General features: G+C 39.3%; 1 protein-coding gene across 1 annotated transcript in view; it reads left to right on the top strand.

The window, feature by feature from the left end:
- Positions 1–17343: 17343 nt before the first annotated feature.
- Positions 17344–20175, top strand: part of NCF2 (neutrophil cytosolic factor 2) — a 47025-nt gene continuing 44193 nt past the window's right edge. The window contains exons 1-2 of the mRNA XM_074222209.1: positions 17344–17827; positions 19598–19680. Of these exons, the coding sequence (XP_074078310.1) occupies positions 17654–17827; positions 19598–19680 (257 nt within the window). The 5' untranslated portion in view covers positions 17344–17653. The remainder of the gene's footprint in view (positions 17828–19597; positions 19681–20175) is intronic.

Below are 20175 nucleotides of genomic sequence, written 5' to 3'. Positions count from 1 at the left end.
GACAGTAGAGGATAGAAGGGCCTGGAGGGCAGTGGTTTGTGGGGTCAGACACAAGTGAATGACTGAACAATAACATTAAAATCTGAGCTCTTCTGGTGAGGAAGAATTGGTGCCCAACTAAAGACTTCTGAAGATCAAGCTAGCAAGATAAAAGAAGGGAGAAGTTCCATGACTTTGTCCTCATGGACTCCCATGTACCAGCAGGGCAATGCTGAGGAGCAACCATGCTTATCCACTAGAGATCTATGCATCTAGCAGATACTACTTTGTCCTCATGGACCCTCATATACCAGAAGAGAAATGCTGAGGTGTTTATACAGATACTACATATCTGACCAAGACTAATTATCTAGAAGATATCACCTCATGAGAGCCCCAGAGGGAGCAGCTTGATGACATCAGCAGCCCTGAGACATTGGAGGCATGGGCTGTCCCTCCACATGTATACCCTACTATGTATGTTCCATGACCCTAGAGGCATTCTGTCTTTAGCCTTGATACATTAAGAATAGCTTAAGGACAATAAAGGTTATCAAATTTGTGGAAGGACAGTTAATAAGTTTAATGACAAATCTGGAATGGAAACAAACCAAAAAAGCACCAACTTAGACTACAATGATGAACAAGTTGAAAATGATAGGAATAAATTTTAACTCCTGTTATCTGGATTCAAAACAGTAAATTGCAAAAAGGTAGGAGGATTGATTGGCTCAATAAAAGTTCATCAAAGGGGCAGCTAGGTGGCGAAGTGGATAGAACACAGTACCTGAGTTCAAATTCAGCCTCAGACACTTAATAATTACCTAGCTGTGTGGCCTTGGGCAAGCCACTTAACTCCATTTGCCTTACAAAATCCTAAAAAAAAAAATTCATCAAAAAAAGGAAGGGAATACACATTTATTAAGCACCTACTAAATAAACACCATATTATGTGCATTATAATATGACCTAACTTGATCCTCACAACAACCTTGCCAAGTTATTTATTTATTATCTCCATTTTTACAGTTGGAAAAATGAAGACAACTAGTGGTTAAGTGACTTGCCCAGAATCACAAAGCTAGTAAGTGACTGAGGACAGATTTGAATGTAGATCTTCCTATTTCCAGGTCCAGCCCTCTCTCTCTATCACACCACTCATGACCAGTGAAAGAGCCAACTTTTGTAGCCTTATCATGCTTGGATCTAGACCTCCACCTCCCTTCCTGGCCATCAGGACCATCCATGCTGCCTCTACTCTGGTTGTCCCTTTGGGACACTTGGTCTCCAATCCAGTAACCATCCTGGGTAAGCTTGGAACTATTCAGTCTTCCACCTCACTTTCTGGTCACCAGCTCCAAACTATTTCCCTCCCATCTCCAAGCTCCCTTTTTTTAATGTTCTCTTCTACTATTAGAATGTAAACTACATGAGGACAGAGTCCAGCTTGTTGCTTGTATTCCCATCCTAAATGACTACCTGTACCTGGCCCTTTAAAAACTCTTAATAGATGTTTTATCTAACTATCTATTAAAAGATGCATAGTGTCCAGGTCTGTGGTGATGACAGTTCTGACATACTTTGCCATTGTTAAATCTCTTTTGGGCTATTGTGTTCAGTTCATTAAAAGCCCCACCCCTAGGAGAAGCCAAAGTCTGCACTGACCTGCACATTTTAAAGAGGCTCGGGGGTATTTGGAGACTATCCAGAAGAAAGTGAACTAGGTCAGGAAGACTTTTAAAATCATTCTCACATGAGTGAGCATCCATGGAGAGAACCAGGGTTATTTAAACTTAAAAGAGAAAACTCAGGTAGGTTTCGCTTCAGTCCCCAAATATTTTAGGACCATCATATGAAAAAAAGATAAGACTAATTTGTTAAGCTTCAAAGACTAGAACTAAGAACAATGGGTAGGAGTTATGGAGAGGCAGGCTTAAGCTTCAGGTCCAGAAAAAGTTCCTAATGATGAGAACTGTCCAAAAGAAAGAAAAATGAGCAGCCCTAGGGGGTAGTGACTTCCTCCTCATTGGATATTTTCAAGAAAAGCCTATCTCATAACTATTTACAGAGGAATGTCTTGTATAGATAAAGGGTATATAAGAATACCTTTAAAGTCAAAGTCAATTCCAATTCAAGATTTTGAGAATTCCTCAACTTTAGCCAAGGATAGAGCCTATAGGATTATTCTAACCTCCTTCAAACACATCCTTAGGCATTGTTTTGAGTTGTGTTTTTGACTATGATGTTCTTTTAAACCTGATTGCATCTTCTTTGAAGTACTGTGTACTGGAAGAAATTATCACAGTAAGATTTCTCCACAGATACTGAAGTTATGATATGTAAAGAATTGTTCAGACCTTAAATTACTATATGAATTATTACTATGATTAACTCAAAGCCTTCTGGGGATAGCCTTGACCTCTGCAACCCTGATTAGCCCAGGTCCAGGTCCATCAGATACTTGCTGATTATTTGATTGATTGAACCTTAAGCTATCAGTGGGATGTGTGGGTATTCCCCCATCTATTGGAACAATCAGATTGCTGTTTCTGCTTTTTGTTGACACTATTGTTGGTCCTTCTCAAAGAGGACCAATGATATCAAGAGGGTGATGATCTTGACTTGCAAATGAATTGGATTTAGATGAGGCAAAGCTGTGCAAAAGTCATCAGCTTCATTCTCTCTCCTCCAGAGTCATTGGAGTCCAGTGACCAGACCTAGGTGAGGATGACTAGCAATGACCCTGACCTTTTTAAGCTACTTGCTAGGAACCCTAAGGAAATGAAGGAGAGAGGTTATCAGAGTGGCTATCAGAATCAGGAAGAAGGCAAACCACAGCTTCCACAGAAAAGAGAAGAATGGGTTATTTCATCATTGGAAGATCTTTCTACAGACTGACCAAAGTTTTAGAAAGACTCCCCAGTCTGTGCTGATCTTAAGGATTGGGTTCAGTGAAGCATAAGATCTGGAAAAGACTTTCAGGGTCAGCTTGATTACTTTACAAAGAAGGAAACTGAGACACCAGGAGGTTGTGACTGGCCCAAGATCACACAACTAGTAAATGAAGAGCCAGGATTCAGAATGATGTTGAAGCCCATGCTTTTCACTGCACCATGTGGTCATAAAGGTAAAAATTAGATAGAAATCACAGGTGAAAAGTTATGACTCCAAGAGGGACTTCTACCATGTTTAATAATTAACCTAACCAGAAAATTTTTGGCCCAATGGAATTTTACTTTCAGGAGAACATGAAATAACTCTGCAGTGGGTAAAAATAGATATGATAAAGTAGTCAAGGAAAAATTTGGTCTAGGATTGGTGAATAATGACAACAATAAGTATAATAGCAGAGTCTTAAAGCTATTACAAAATTCATTACTTGGTAACAATTCTGTAAATTGGGAAATTAAAACATTGTTATCCCCATCTTACAGATAAAGAAACTAAGGCTCAAAAAAGATGTAGGAATAACTTGCTTGTGACAAATCACATAGCTGATATGTCAGAGTTGAGATTAGTGCCTAGATATTCTGTTAACAAACCCAGGACTTTGCCCATTACAACAAGCCAATATCCTTATGGACAATCTTAAATCTTGAAAAAGTAAGCAATTTTGATGTCTTGGGTAAATAGCACTAAATTAATAAGCATTTAGTTTTGTAATTCAGGATTGAAAAAATAGAAAAAGCAGTTAAAACAAGTTTTGTTGAGTGGGGGGGAGGAATTGATTACTATAGTGGCTCACAGATGAACATTATATTAGCAATCCAAGAATTTGGCATTTTCTATATCTAATTATTCTTGTAAACTAAATATTAGGCTGCTGGTTGCTAACCAGTTTCTACACTACTTAAAGAATATATATGTATATAAATATATATATATATGTATATATATATATATATATGTATATGTATATATACCTTTGAGATTTTACAGTTAATTTCCGTGCCCTGAAGCAAAGGCCAGTCATTCTGCCCTATAGCTCTATGAATGAGATAAACTTTCAGCTTCTGTCTTGTACAACTCCCTAAATGCCAGTCTCCATAGTAAAGTGACTTAGATTTCAAGACTTCTGAAAAGAATTTTACTCACTATGGTTCTGCAGTTTGGATGTTGGACCATGCCTCCCTATAGAGAAATGCTGATGCCCTCAGTCCTCTTACTCCCCTGATCCTGTCTCAATGAAAATGCTTAAAGGTCCTTGACCATTTTGACCTATCTCTCAAAATTGCCACAACTTTCGTATTAGGTGTGCTAGAAACCACAGGATCATACAAACTATATAGTTAATTTCCTACCTAATGTGTGATTCTCTTCTGCAAAATCACTGATGATCATCTAGCCTAATTTCCCTAATATCTCCAGAGATGAGGAGCTCACATAAAGGTAATACTTCATTTTTAGACAGCTATGTCTTTTAGAAAGATTTTTCTAATGTTGATTTTGAATTGATCTTCTTGTAACTTCTATCCATTTGCCCTAGTCCTTTCCTTTGAAGCCACAGCCAATTCCTTTCTACATGATTGTCTTTCATATACTTAAAAGACTGTGATCATTTCTTTCCTTAGTCTTCCTCTTATTTAGGTCAAACAGGTCTAGTTCTTTCAACTGTCAGTCAAATAATCAATACATTTTTACTAAGTACTTATTACATGCCAGAGGCTGAGCTAAGCACTAAGTAACAAAGAAAGGCAAATTCTAGTTACTGCCCTCAAGGAGTTGACATTCTAATGGAGGAGACATTGATGCACAGTTATGATTATAAAGAATTTATAATTAGAAATGAATTTTGTAATCTTTTATGCTGTTAAATTTTGTTAATGTTCTCTCTGCTCTTGAAATGTAAACTGACTTCTATTGCTCCATTGTTAAATGTAAAATTTGTACCCCCTCTTCATTCCTCCTTCACTCAGCTTCCGATTTAACTTAGAGGTCACTCACCTTGGGAAAAGAAAGACTAGGATGTAGCTTGCCCATTGAAGAATATCTGAGCAAGGTGCTAGACTATTCCCGAAGTGCCAACCCACCACAGAAGTGTATTTAGGAAGTGCCACCCTTTTTGGCTTCTTCTTGATTCTACCTTCCACTTCGCATGATGGCTTGCTCTCACTCTCTTTCTTAGGCCAAGTGCTCCCAACTTAGCCCCTCTAGAGCATCATGAGCCTCCCCCCGCCTGTCCCTTCTTTCTCTCTTTCTCTCCATCACTCTCATTAAAACTTCACCTAGCCTGTCTTCAAAATGCTTACTGCTTTTCAAGTAGTTTTAACCTGTCTGCTTTGTAATAATTTGTAATAAATCCTGGACAGTTTTAAAGTCCCAGGGAGCATATGAATTCCTTCATTTTTCAGTAACTCTCAATCTCTATCTTTATTTAGTTACCCAAATCTCATCAGCAACAACATTAGGTAAACAAATATGTAGAAGAGAAATATATATGAGTCAATTTGGAAGAAATCAATAGAGGATCATGGATTTGTACCTGAAAGATCTCTAGTCCAACCCCCTTAGTTTTCAAAGGAGGAAACTGAGGTTCAGGGAAATTTGCTCAAGGTCACCCAGGCAGCAAATGAGGGAGCCAGAATTCAAACTAGGCTCTTTGACTCCAAACCCAGCATTCTTTGTACGCCCTAACTGTTTAGTATTATAATTGTCCTTCTGTTGAAGAATTTCTAGGATTTGTCAACATACTATTTCAAGGCTGTCTTGGGGGCAGCTAGGTGATGCAGTGGATAGAGCACCAGCCCTGGAGTCAGGAGGACCTGAATTCAAATCCGGCCTCAGACACCGTGGGGGTCCAGCCTCCGCGGGGTCCTTGGAACCTGACAGGAGGGATAGAGTCGGCGAAATGAGTTGAGTCAATAAGTGGGTATAGGCAGGAGCAGGTTGACTGACTGTCAGCTGCTTGGATTTATTTTTATAGTCTCAGAATCATGTATGTTTCAAGCAAGCAAGCAAACTGGGATGATTTCCTTGGTTACAAGAATGTACAATTTTCATCATCAATCATATAGTTCATATAGTTACAAGTTTTAATCAGGTGATTACAAGTTTAAGTAATAATCATATAGTTAATTGATTTCTTATCCCTACTCAGACCATGATTACCTTAACCTGTCAGTTACTTTATTTATTTCTACATTGTATAGTTAGTAATTAAGCAATTCTTTTAATGGAAAGTTTTTTATATTTTTTGTGTAAGTAATGTTTTTCCATACACTTCCTTAACAATCTATAGTGAGGGTCTTTATGCTTGTCCACCCATCCGTTAACTCTTAACAATAACTAATTTTTCTTCCAGTCCTTGTTGGTAGAAACCACAGTTTCTGTGACTTTTTTATTCTTTCCCATGAAACTAAGGCTGCTGGAGTTCACATATTGGTCACCTGTAGTATTTTCTCATCATCTTTTTCATATATTCCTGTGTATGGTAAGGGGGGGAGAAACTATTAATTTCCCTGTAATTCTATCTGACCCATCTTGTATCTGTTTTCCCTGTATGTATTCTGACATCTCCTTGGAATTCCCAGTGTTGGGTTTTCCAGAGATTTCATAATGTTGAAGACTTTTGTATGCCTCAGAGAGAGGCAGTCCAGTTAAATTTGGAAAGAGTTTACAATCTATTTTATTCAAGGAACTTTTCTGAAATCCTTCCTTTATAGTCGTTCCACTATTAGGGTGAGTAAATATTGCAATCAATAATAAACCTATAAATATTGGTATGCATGAAATCCCTATATATATATTGAAAAAGGAAATGTTGTTCCATCAGGCAGTGTGACTGCCTTGAGTCTTCTTGCTGCGACTGTGTCAAACAGCTTTAGAGACCCTGGCTCCCAATGAGACACTTGATAATTACCTAGCGTGTGGCCTTGGAGTCAGGAGGACCTGAGTTCAAATCCTGCCTCAGACACTTAATAATCACCTAGCTGTATGGCCTCTGGCAAGCCACTTAACTCCATTTGCCTTGCAAAAAACTAAAAATAAATAAAAATAAAAAAATCAAGGCTGTCTTGAAGAACCAAGAAAAGGGAGTGTGTCAAAAGAGAGTTGATGCAAAGACAGGAAGATAGGTTCAAGTCTGATCCCAAAGTGCACTGGAGCCAATTTGAACTGACCTTAAAGAGCCTATTGTTAAATGTCCAGGGTGAGCCTTGAAAATGCTGCAAATCAATCAGGTCTTGTTTTATTGAGTGTTTAGAGTTAAAGTGATAGAGAATGTTAAAAATGAAGATTAAACTTAAAAGTGTTGTCCCACCCCTCATTTCCCTCCCACAACTGCTATTAAACATTTCCCTACACATCTGTGTTTTGAATGTGACATACTGGCTATATGACCCATGGCAGATGACTAAACTTCTCAGAACTAAGCAATTCCCAAAGATTGTTCATTGCAGAGAAGGTAGCAATCTGCATTGCTGGAGTTTCCTCCCCTGGGGTTCCTTAGAGCAGTGAGATTCCTTCTTCCCCCTATCACATACTCAACTGAACATAATATTCCATATGTGGTTTCTGACCACAACGGAACACAGTGGGATTATTTCTTCTCTTGATCCATTCACTATACTTTTTATTAATACTATTTTAGAGTGTTAGGTATCTTAGCAACTATATCATACCACTGGATCATATTAAGCTTATGGTCAACTATGACTTACCACCTCATAGAACTTTTTCCAATATGAACTGCTGCCAACCCAGGAATAACTTCCCCAGGTTTATGGACCCTAGAGGGATGGCAGAGTTATTAGAAAGAGTCTAACATGGGTATCAACCATGACTATTTTGATCTTTAACAAATAAGCCTGTTGACCATGACATATATGTATGTGTGCTCTTTTAAAAATTACAATGAGAGGGGGCAGAGCTAAGATGGCCACAAGAAGGGATCGAGTCCTAGGAGCTCTCTGATAAAACTCATCAGCTAAGGACTCTAACTAAACTTTCAAGAGACAGAACCCACAAAGGGACCCAGTGAGGCAGTTCTCCTACTCAAGGTAACCTGGAAAAGAGCAGAAAGGCTCTGCTCTCCGGGGTCGGAGGGGTGACACACCAGAGCCAAAGAACTTCAGCCTCCCGGAGGCAGCCCCAGGGTGCTGGGAGCCTCAGCTCACAGCAGCGGGGGAGTCTCCTGAGCTGCACCCCGGGGAGCACCAGCACAAAGTGGGGGAACAGAGGGGGACCCCTGCCAGAGCAAGCACGTGGAGCCCAGCCCTCGGGGCACACAGGGAGCAGCTTGGTCTTTCTGCAGCCCAGAGCCAAAACAGAAGCAGGCAGAGCTGGTAAGCAGGAGCCCCCAGGGCATGAGCCCATTGAGCTGAGGGAGGGGAGTGAAGAGAGACTGCAGAGCTCTGTCCTCTGCCCCTGGAACAGGACTCTGGGGCTCTGACCACATTCAGATCCTGATCGCAGTCTAGGCCCCCCCCCCATAGAACAGCAGGCCCCCCCCACCTTGGCCCCGTGGCAGAGGGGGGGCACTTATGGTCATTCACAGACCAGGAGGGAGGACAGAGCCTCACACACTGAGACCCTTGTGGGAATGTCCCAAAAGCTCAGGAAGCACCCCAAACCAGGCCCAGGCTGGGAAAATGAGCAAGCAGAGAAACAAAAGGAAAACTATTGAGAAATATTTTGCAAATGAGCCCAAGAAGGATCAAAATACTCAGTCTGAACATGAGGAAGCACAAGCTCCTGCATCTAAAGACTCCAAGAAAAACAGAAATTGGGCTCACGCTATGACAGAGCTCAAAAAAGACTTTGAAAATCAAATGAGGGAGTTGGAAGAAAAACTGGGAAAAGAAAGGAGAGAGATGCAGGAAAAACATGAAAATGAAGTCAGCAGCTTAGTCAAGGAAATCCAAAAAAATGCTGAAGAAAATAGCATGCTAAAAAACAGCTTAGGTCAAATGGACAAAACAGTTCAAAAAGTTATTGAGGAGAAGAATGCTTTAAAAAGCAAAATTGGCCAGATGGAAAAAAGAGATAAGAAAACTCTCTGAGGAGAACAAATCCTTCAGACAAAGAATAGAATTCAAGGAGATTGATGAATTTACCAGAAATCAGGAATCAATACTTCAAAACAAAAAAATGAAAAATAAGAAGAAAATGTGAAATATCTCATTGAAAAAAATAACTGATATGGAAAACAGACTTAGGAAAGATAATTTAAAAATTATTGGAATACCTGAAAGTCATGATCAGGAAAAGAGCCTTGACATCATTTTCAAAGAATTACTACAGGAAAATTGCCCTGATATTCTAGAAGCAGAGGGCAAAATAGAAATGGAGAGAATCCACTGATCCCCCAGAGAAAGAGATCCCAAAAACCCAACCCCTAGGAATATTATAGCCAAGTTCCAGAACTCCCAAGTCAAAGAGAAAATATTACAGGCAGCCAGAAGGACACAGTTCAAATATCGTGGAGCTGCAGTCAGGATCACACAGGACTTAGCAGCAACTACATTGGAAGTTCGTAGGGCTTGGAATACAATGTACTGGAAGGCAAAAGAGCTTAGAATGCAGCCAAGAATGAACTACCCAGCAAGGCTGAATGTCCTCTTCCAGGGAAAAAGATGGACTTTCAATGAACCAGGGGAATTTCAAATGTTCCTTTTGGAATGGCCAGAGCTGAACAGAAGGTTTGATCTTCAGATACAAGGACTCAGGTGAAGCATGGAGATTGGAGGAGGGGGGGAAATATGAGAGACTTAATGAGAATGAACTGCATGTATTCCTGCATAGAAAAATGACATTGATAATACTCATATGAACCTTCTCAGTTAATAGAGCAGGTAGAGGGAGCTTTTATAGTTGAAGCACAGTAGAAAGCTGAATTTGGAGATAAAATATGGTATAAAAATGGAGTCAATAGAAAAAAAGGGAAATGGAATGGGAGAAAGAAAAAAGGAGAGGGGGAATAGTCCAAGATATTTCACATAAGATTTTTTTTTATTACAATGAGCTATTGCAATGATATGGAAGGGGGGGGGAGGCAAGGGGGAATGAGGGAACCTTTGCTCTCAGCAGAGGTGGCTAGGAGAGGAAACAGCATATATACTCAATGGGGTATAGACATCTGGAGTAAGAAGGAGCGGGGAGCAGGGGGAAGGGGTGGGGATGTGAGTGATGGAGGAGAGGATGGACCACGGGGGAGACTGGTCAGATATAACACATTTTCTTTCTTACTTCATGCAAGGGGCTGGGATTGGAAGGCCTGCCCAGGACCATAGGGCCAGGTGGATGCTGGGCCTAAGGGGTGGTATGGGGGCTCAGGGCTTCTTGGCCCCAGGACCAGGGATCTGTCTGCTGTGCCACTCAGCTACCCTACAGCAGAGTCATAGTGAAAGGAGAGAGAAAATAGAGTACATGGTAGTGGAGAAATAAGAAAGGAGGGAGTTGCGATCAGCAATGGCAACGGTGGAAAAATATGGAAGTAACTTTTGTGATGGACTTATCATAAAGAATGAGATCCACCCATGACAGAGTTGTTGGTGTTGAAACAAAGACTCAAGCACATTTTTTGTTATTATTATTTGGGGGAGGGTGCAGGGCAAGTAGGGCTGGGTGGCCTGCCTGGGGCCACATAGCAGGGTGATATTTGGGTGCCTGGGGTCGGATTCGGACCCAGGTGCTCCTGGCTCAAGGGCCAATGCTCTGTCTGCCACCCAGCCACCCCTACTATCATTACTATTTTATTTTATTTTGGGTCTTTTTTTTTCTTCTTTTTGGTTTTAGCAGGGCAGTGGGGATCGGGTGGCTTGCATGTCACAGGGCTGGGTGATGGTTGGGTTTACGAGGCTGGATGTGGACTCGGGTGCTCGTGGCTCCAGAGCTGGTGCTTTGTCCATTGCACCACCTGGCCATACCTACAATTATTACTATTATTTTTTTAATTTTAATTTTTTTTCTCTCCCCTTTACTTTTTTCGACCAAGCAAGTCTATCTATATTCATGGGGGAGGAGGGGTATTTTGTTTACTTGTAAACAAGAATATTTTATTAATGTAAAAAAAACATTTGTACAAAATGAGAATAAAAAAAAATAAATTATAAAAAAATCTGTAAAATAGGTATATTGAAGTTTACACTACCTTCCTTTCAGAATGCCTGTGACTAAAGTCTTTTGTAAACCTTGAAGAACTATAGAAATACAAGTTATTATTTCAGAAGGAAAACTGTTTCTAAGTAATGGAAAGAGGCTGAGGAGGTTGAGTTGGGCAGTCAAAGGTCCTTCTAAAGCACCTAAACACAAAATGAAATGGAACAAAACAAGATAAAAACTGTCCTCAATTCTTTCCCCTTTTCCAAAAAAAAAATTATAATGAATCTTTTTACATCATCTATAGTTTGTATATGCATTTTAAATGTATATACTTCTATTGTGATAAAATACCTTTTTTAATTTATGAGGTTTTTTATTCATCTTAATCTAAAAGTATTCTCTTCAGGTTTTTTCCCCTCTAAGGTCTTTCCCATCTTCACATTTTCCAATCTAGTTTCCAATACATTTTTTTTAATTTTATTTAATTTTTCCCCTCCAGTTATATGCAAAAACAAATTTCAACATTCACTTCCAAAACCTTAAGTTCCAAATTCTCTCCCTTCCTCCCACTAGCCTACTCCCCTTCATTGAGAAAGCAAGTTACTTTGTAGGTTAAAAAATGCATAGTTATGAAAAACATTACAATAACCAGGTTGTAAAAGTAAACATAACCCCCCCAAAATATGAGAAACCTCAATAAAAATAAAGTGGAAAAATAAAGCATGCTTCTGTCTTCTTTCTCTTTGAGATGTATAGTATTCTTTATAATAAGTCCTTTAGAGTTCTCTTGGGTCACAGCATTGTGAGAAAAAGTAGGCCATTCACAACTGAACATCCTACAACACTGCTGTTAACTGTGTATACAGTGCACTTCCCATTGCCTCTGCTCATGTAAGTTTTTTACTGAGAGTGTCCTGTTCATCATTTTCCATAACAGAACAGCATTTCATTTTCATCATATATCACAATTTGTTCAACACTTCCCCCACTGCTAAGTCTCTCCTCAATATCCAGTTCCCTGCCACCAGAAAGGAGCTGTTATAAATATTCCTATACATATAGATTCTTTTCTTCCTGAAATACAAAAATAAGGCTATTATGTCTTTGTCAAACACTGTTACTAAAAGTATATCTTTTATCAAAGAGATCTCATATTTGAAAAGTTAGAGAATCACCTTATGAGGCTTTGAAAGTTCATTTATTTCCCCATGTGATTCCTTGTTTAATGTCTCTGCAACATTTATGGGCAAGGGTTGGGAAAGAATGGAGAGAAGAGAAATTCCAGATGGGAGGGCAGCTGACTAAAAAGATCTCATTTTTCTGGTTCAGGCAGCAAATTGAAAGAAGAGGAGAGTCGAGCAGAAGAAGGGAGGGGAGGAGAGGAGAGGAGGGGGAAAAGGGGGAGAGGAGAGAGGTGGAAAAGGAGTGGGGAGGAGAGCAGGCAGGAAGATGAGGAGAGAAGACAGAGAAGGAGACAGCCAATAATTTGAAAGCCCAGGTTGAATTGTGCCTGGATATAATAGGATTCAGCCTTGAGGTAAATGAGGAGGCATATCACTACTGATAACATCTACACCAGAACTGGGAGCTGTAGGGAAGGGCCTGCTCCCTCATCTCTCTGACCAGAGCCCACTGGCTCACGTCTCTGTGAGCTCTGGCCACGTCCAGTTCCATGAGGGATACTTGTATTTCTGGCTCCCTTTTTGGCTCCATGAGTAATGCTTTTTTTTTTATTTAAAGATTTTATTTATTTTGAGTTTTACAATTTTTCCCTAATCTTACTTCCCTCCCCCCCACAGAAAGCAATCTGTCAGTCTTTACATTGTTTCCATGTTGTACATTGATCCAAATTGAATGTGATAAGAGAGAAATCATATCCTTAAGGAAGAAACAAAAAGTATAAGAGATAACAAGATCAGACATAACATATCAGTTTTTTTTTCTAAATTAAAGGGAATAGTCCTTGAACTTTGTTCAAACTCCATGGTTCTTTATCTGGATATAGATGGTATTCTCCATTACAGACAGCCCCAAATTGTCCCTGGTTGTTGCACTGATGGAATGAGCGAGTCCATGAAGGCTGATCATCGCCCCCATGTTGCTGTTAGGGTGTACAGTGTTTTTCTAGTCCTGCTCATCTCACTCAGCATTAGTCCCATGAGTAATGTTTTAACACAGTGCTTTGGTGTAGGTGACTATCGTGCTTCTGAAAAGTCACTGAATGGAATGCCTTTTTATTCTTCAATTAATCAGTCAACCAGCCAATAAATATTTATTAAGCGGCTGCTGTATACTGTGCTAAGTGCTGGGTATGTTTAAGTACCCATTATGGTATATGAAATATAGTACCTGCTCTCAATAAGCTTAAATTTTAGCTGTGGAAGTAGAATTAGTCACATCAATTAAATGCTAAATACTGTAATAATGAACATAAGGAAAAGGAATCAAAGATATAGAGGTAGAAGAGAACTTAGAGACAGCTTGTATTGGGGTTCTTCCTTTGGAGGTTTACAAACTCATTTTAAAAATAGCTGAGAATTGTATTTCCATATAGGGCAGCTAGGTGACACAGTGGACAGAGCAACAGGCCTGGAGACAAGAAATCTCAGACACTCGTAGTGTGACCCTGGGCAAATTGCTTAACCCTGTTTTTCTCAGTTTCCTCAATTGTAAAATGATCTGGAGAAGGAAATGACAAACTACTCTAATATCTTTGCCCAGGGAAAAAACCAAACTCAAATGGGGTCATGAAAAATAAGGCATGACTGAAAAATAATTGAACAATGAAGTTTCAACATAAATTATATTCTTTGTAATCATTTACATTTTATTATTCTGTGCTTTTTAAAACAATATTCTGTAGTCATTTTCAATCATGTCTGACTTTTTGTGATCCCATTTGGGTTTTCTTGGCAAAGATTTCTTCTCTAGTCCATTTTACAAATGAGGAGATTGAAGTGAACAGAATCAAGTAACTAGCCTAGGTTTACACAACCAGTAAATATCTGAGTCAGATTTGAACATAGGAAGGTGAGCCTTCAAAAGGATCTATAAGTTTCACCTTAGTCCAGTTTTACTATATTGATCTTTTAAAGACAATAGAGAAAAGATTTAAATTTTCAGGAGAGACTCCATAAGCTTCCCAATCCTTCTCCAATTGTCCCAATTTTTCCTAATGGGGGATGGAAAATTTTAATTTATATTGTCATGCTCTTAACCCTGACCATCCAATGATCAAACTTTCAAGATTTCTAAAATATTCCTCAGAAAAGGAAATGTTAAAAATAGAATAAGGGAAGTGATCTCAGAAGTGATGAATGATCCTATGATCCTAAAACATAAACCAAAGATGACCTTGTCAACTCTGTGGTATGACATGAACTAATCACTCCATAATTATACAATTTGAACTCAGTCCTCAGGTAGCTCAATAATATAGTCAAACACACAGGAAAATATTAGATGGATGATAGATAGATAGATAGATAGATAGATAGATAGATAGATAGATAGAATGTTTGTCCTTCATTCTCGAAGAAGACCATGACATTGAGGTGATGCCATGACAAGCATGTGAACTGAATTTGACTGAGGGGAGCTGTGCTAAGTCACTAGTCTCACTTTCTCCTCCAGAGCCATCTGGGTCCAGTAACCACATATGGATCAGGACAACTGGAGGTAGCCTGAATTCAAGGCAATCAGGATTAAGTGACTTGCCCAAGGTCAGACAGCTAGTTAGAATCAAGTGTCTGAGGCCAGAGTCAAACACCTGTCCTCCTGAATCCAAAGCCAGTGCTCTATTCACTGCACCACCTAGCTGCCACAGATAAGTAGATAGATAGATAGATACATACATACATGCATATACATACATACATACATACATAGAAAGGAAGGAAGAGAATGAGAGAAGAAAGAGAGAGAAAAAGAAAGAAAGAACAAAAGAAAGAAAGAGAAAGAAAGAGGAAGGAAGGAAGGATTGACAGATGATGGATGGATGGATGGATGGATGGATGGATGGATGGATGGATGGATGAATGGATGGAGGAAACATTTATTAATCATTTAATATGTGCCAGATACTCTGCTAAGTATGATGTTATAACTATAAGCAAACAAGACCTACCTCAATGAAATTCTGTTTTAATGAAGGACAACATAAAAAGGGAATCTGGAAATCAGAGAAAGGGAGTAAATGAAGTGGTATGGATGTCAGTATCTAGGCAAGATGCAGTGAAAATTCCTCTGTTGGTTCCTCCTGTCCACAAGGGGTAGAGTCTAAGACTCCAGTGAGAGGGGAATCAGGTTGATGGTTACAATGAAAACAGCCAGGTATGGAAATAGTTGAGAAGAATTTACAATTTTCCACCCCTGCTCTGCCAGCTCGAAGTTACACTTTGAGCACAGTTTGTGGTCTCTGCCTCCCAATTCTCATCTGGCGATGTCCTTGGCTGAGGCAATCCGCCTTTGGAATGAAGGAGTACTGGTGGCAGATAAGGACTGGAAGGGAGCCTTAGAGGCCTTCACCGGGGTTCAGGACCCCCATTCCCCGATCTCCTTCAATATTGGCTGCATCTACATGATTCTGGAAAATCTTTTACAAAGATTGCCTTTGAAGTAAAAAGTCTTGAGTTCAAATTTTGTCTCTATCACTTATTACCTGGGCAACATTGAGCTAGTCACTTTGTCACCTCTCTGGACTTCAGCTTCCTCACCTATAAAAATGAGTACTTGGCCTAAATAATTTGTAAAGTTCCTTCCACTTCTAAAGTTATGATCCTCTGAAACTAGGAGTGAGAAACATTCACAGAAAAAGGAAAACTCATTAATAGATACAAAGAGAAAGACACCCAAGAACACCTACTTCCTACAGATACACTGTCTCTCTGAATAAAGTCTTTCTCACTTCCTTTCCTTTTTCTTCCCCCCAAGGATCCTATGGTTCTGCTAATATACTGTTAGGAAAGCTAGTTTCTGAAACAGTATTAGCAAACTTTCTGCATCTTCCCAATTAAATGTGTTGGTTAAAAATAATTTGAATATGAGCAGGAGTCCTCTGTAATCTCCAAAGCTCTTGTCCCTGGCTAGTCTTTTCTCATCTTTATGATCCAGCTTTCCCTACTGGACTAACAACAGTCATGTTTAGCTTCTGGGATTTCTGTAAATATTCTGAGTTTTCATAAAAGAGAGCAGAGCTGGAAAAGGCTCTAACATCATTTTTTGGAGAAAGTGAAAGAAAATATTCTTCCTTGGAACAAAGGGTCACTGGAAATGGGCATCCTAAGCTAAGATAGTGAGGCTTTAGATCAGGGAGCACAGAATATATGGCCTGTGGGCCATATAAAACCCATAAAAATCATTTGATCTGGCCTGGCGAAGGCAACCACAGATTAATTTTTAAGTTGATAATTTTGTATCAGTGATGTCACATTGTAACAAATGATATCACAAATATCCAAATGGCCCTTGACAGGAAAAAAGCTTTCCCACTCCTGCTCTAGAGATTTGAGGAAGTTCCTTAGATTCTTGGTTGATTTATTAAAATTAAATTTCATCTTATTTTCAGATCCATGTGTTCTGCCTCCCACCTGTCCACTCCTTTCCACCTCAGTGAGAAAGGAAAAAAAAACTAAAACTCCTATTATAAACATGAATAATCAAGAAAAAAAAATTCTTGTATTGACCAAGACTAAAAAAAAAAGTCAGTTTGTGCTCTTAATCTATCCACTTCTCCCTCATGAGGTAGGTAACAGGTTCCATCTTGAGTTCTCTGGAATAGTAGCTAGTTAATAATTTTTGTTTGTCTTTACAATATTGTGATCATGTATACATTGTTCCCCTGGTTCTACCCTTTTCACTGTGTATCAGTTCATGTGAGTCTTCTCAGGTTTTTCTAAAGCCATTCTTTTCTTCAGTTCTTACCATTCCATCATATTCCCAAACCATAACAATGTTTAACCGTTTGCTAATTGATGAGTATCCCTCAAGTAACCAATTCTTTGCCATCACCAAAAAAGAGCTGCTAAAAATATTTCATGAACTTCAATTCTAAAAGAGTTCAGGAGAACTTTTGACTGAAGCACTACATCCAATCTCCTCCTTTTACAGATAAGGAAACTGAGGAAGTGACTAATTCAAGATCACACAGGTAAAAAGATACGGAGCATGGCCTAGAAGCACAAGTTAAGAGGGTAATACTTAGTGGGAGGGACTGATCATGACAGAGCAGAAATATTTAGAGGAACTGATCCATTGCAGGCCATATTTGTTGTACTTCCTCTCTTTCCCCACCCCTACTTTCCTCTCCACCCTCCACCTCCTTTCTTCCCCCTGTCTCTCAGCAGGATTACTAAAAGGTGAAGACACTTCCTGATATGCTTACAACACAGAGAACTCGATTTGGGGAAGACTAGGTCTTCTTCTGAGGCCTCCTTGAAAGAAAAAAAACAAAAAACAAAAAAACTTCTCTCTGCCCAGCTAAGAATAAGGGAGTCAAGGAGAGACAGGAGGGAACAGGCCCTGGTGGGGTAGACTACCTCTCCACTCAACATTTCTCCTCCACCCCTGATCTGCCAGCTCGAAATTACACTTTGAGCACAGTTTGTGGTCTCTGCCTCCCAATTCTCATCTGGCAATGTCCTTGGCTGAGGCAATCCGCCTTTGGAATGAAGGAGTACTGGCAGCAGATAAGAAGGACTGGCAGGGAGCCCTAGAGGCCTTCACCGGGGTTCAGGACCCCCATTCCCGGATCTCCTTCAATATTGGCTGCATCTACATGATTCTGGAAAACATGAAGGAGGCAGAAAAGGTGAGTAATGGACCCTTACCCCTGATTTATGCTTTTGTGGTGTCTCTACATGCAATCTTGTCTCTAGATGTGGGATGGTCTTTTCTCCATCTTCAAATGGGATTCATCCATTGAGATCTGTCCTTTTTGGGAAGCCTTCTTTGAAGGCTTCTTCTTGTGCCACTTGGACCAGACCACTTAGCTCATGTTTTTATACTATCTCATGTTAATCTCTAAATCATTAGGCAATTACTAAGTACCTATTATATACTAAACATCTTAGCAGGATGGGAGAAGCATAAAGTTTAATCTTTTATGCCAACCAGAACCATTTTCTCAACTAGATAAAAAGATGCCTGAGGAGAAGATGGAGGAAAATCAAATTGTAAAAGGTTTTAATGATACCTGTAAATTAGGCTACCTCCTCCATGAGACCTTTCCTTATAGTTTTCTATGTATGTGCCATATTCCCCTACTAGAGTAAGTTAAATATAGGTTATCATGGAATGGTGGGAAGAGTATATGTAGTCAGGAAAGATCTGGTCTTTACACATAGCAAATGGACATGTATGAGTCCATTTCATTTCTCTCAACTGATAGGGCCCTTGGACATTTATCCTAGGGTGCCAACATCCAGGAAAATATACTTTTGGGATATAGGGTATGCACATGTTTTCTCCACAATACAGCCTAGAAACAAACATCCCTATGTCTCAAGGGGACTTATGTTCTGAAACCTTCAAGTCTTTTTTGGCTTCTATACAAGGTGGGACCCTCACCCAGCACTACCTTCAGGAGCTCATGAGTCTTAGAGTAACTCACTTACCGAGTCCATGTGAGCTCTAGGGATGGAAGGAGGGGGGGAAATGATTATCAGCTTGGGGTGAGGAAATACAGAGTTGGGATCAGCAAAGGCTTCCAGAGTTATCCCAGCATTTATAGGGCATTAAATTCATGCACAGATTGATGTGTCAGGTCAGATAGTCAAACAGGCGAGCCCAGAGGTACTCCACAAATAGATTCTAGCTTTAATATCTCTATCTCTATCTATCTATCTATCTATCTATCTGTCTGTTTTTCTGTCTATATGTATGTGTATATGCATATATATACATATACATATACATGTTAAATATTAGAATGTAGACAGACATGTTTGCTTCAAGAAGAAAGAGTCAGTTTCTTAGTAAATAGCTATTTGTTCAAAGGGCAAATAGGATGCACAGGAGAGAAAACGTGAGTCTTCCTAGAAAGTGTTTAGACAAAGAGAAAAATAGAGAGTTAGGTTTAGAATATTAGGGCATCTATACTCATTGCTGATATTTTTAAAGTTTACCCTTTTTGTCAAAAGCTCAGCAACAATGGAGAAGGTTGGAATGGAATATTGTAAATGATAGAGAAATAGATGATAGAGATATAAATACATATATACATTAAGTGACACACGTGTATATAAACATATATACAATGTCTGTTTATGTGTGTATGTATTTATCTCCATTTTCCTTCTATTCTTAATTTTTAAAAATCTTCTTGAACTTCATTTCTCTTCTCCTCCACATCTCCTACTGTTCTCCTAACTCCTTTTCTTTCTTGATTTTCCCTTCTGATTTTATACCTTTGTTGTCTTCACAGGTGGCCATAAAAAAGCTGGTTCCCTCTGCCCAGACTCCAGAATCTTCTCTTCCAGACATTAGCATCCTCAGCTCTCAGCCAAGTAGTCATCTTGGCTCTTATCACCAGTTTCTTTCTCTTGCATACCAACATGAAACCACTTTCTCTCTTTTACAGGCCCTTACCAGGAGCATAAACCGAGACAAACACTTAGCAGTGGCTTATTTCCAACGAGGCATAGTCTTTTACAGGATGGAGAAGTAAGTCTTTGATATAACACAATACTGGGAATGTCATGAGGGTACTAGGAAGGGATGAGGGTTTTATTCTATGTTCATTGAAAGTTTTCCCCTAATTTCTATTGAAGCTTGACTTTGGACTGTTTGAAAGATGAAAAATTAATCATAATTCATATTTCTATAGTTTACAAAGTCCTTTCCTCAAAATAAGCCCCTGGGAGGGTAAGGTGGTACATTATTATTATTTTTATTATTATTATTATTATTATTGTTATTATTGTTATTATTCCTTTTTAAAAAATTAACAAACTGGGATGGCCAGGTGGCGCAGTGGACAGATCACCAGCCCTGGAGTCAGGAGGACCTGAGTTCAAATCTGACCTCAGACACCTAATAATTACCTAGCTGTATGACCTTGGGCAAGCCATTTAACCCCATTGCCTTGCAAAAACCTAAAAAAAAAAAAAATTAACAAACTGAGACTCAGGGGAGTTAGCTGACTTCCCATGATCATAT

Source organism: Macrotis lagotis, chromosome 2 (assembly GCF_037893015.1).
Source record: "Macrotis lagotis isolate mMagLag1 chromosome 2, bilby.v1.9.chrom.fasta, whole genome shotgun sequence".
Taxonomy (NCBI): domain Eukaryota; kingdom Metazoa; phylum Chordata; class Mammalia; order Peramelemorphia; family Peramelidae; genus Macrotis; species Macrotis lagotis.
This window is presented reverse-complemented; position numbering and strand designations above follow the sequence as displayed.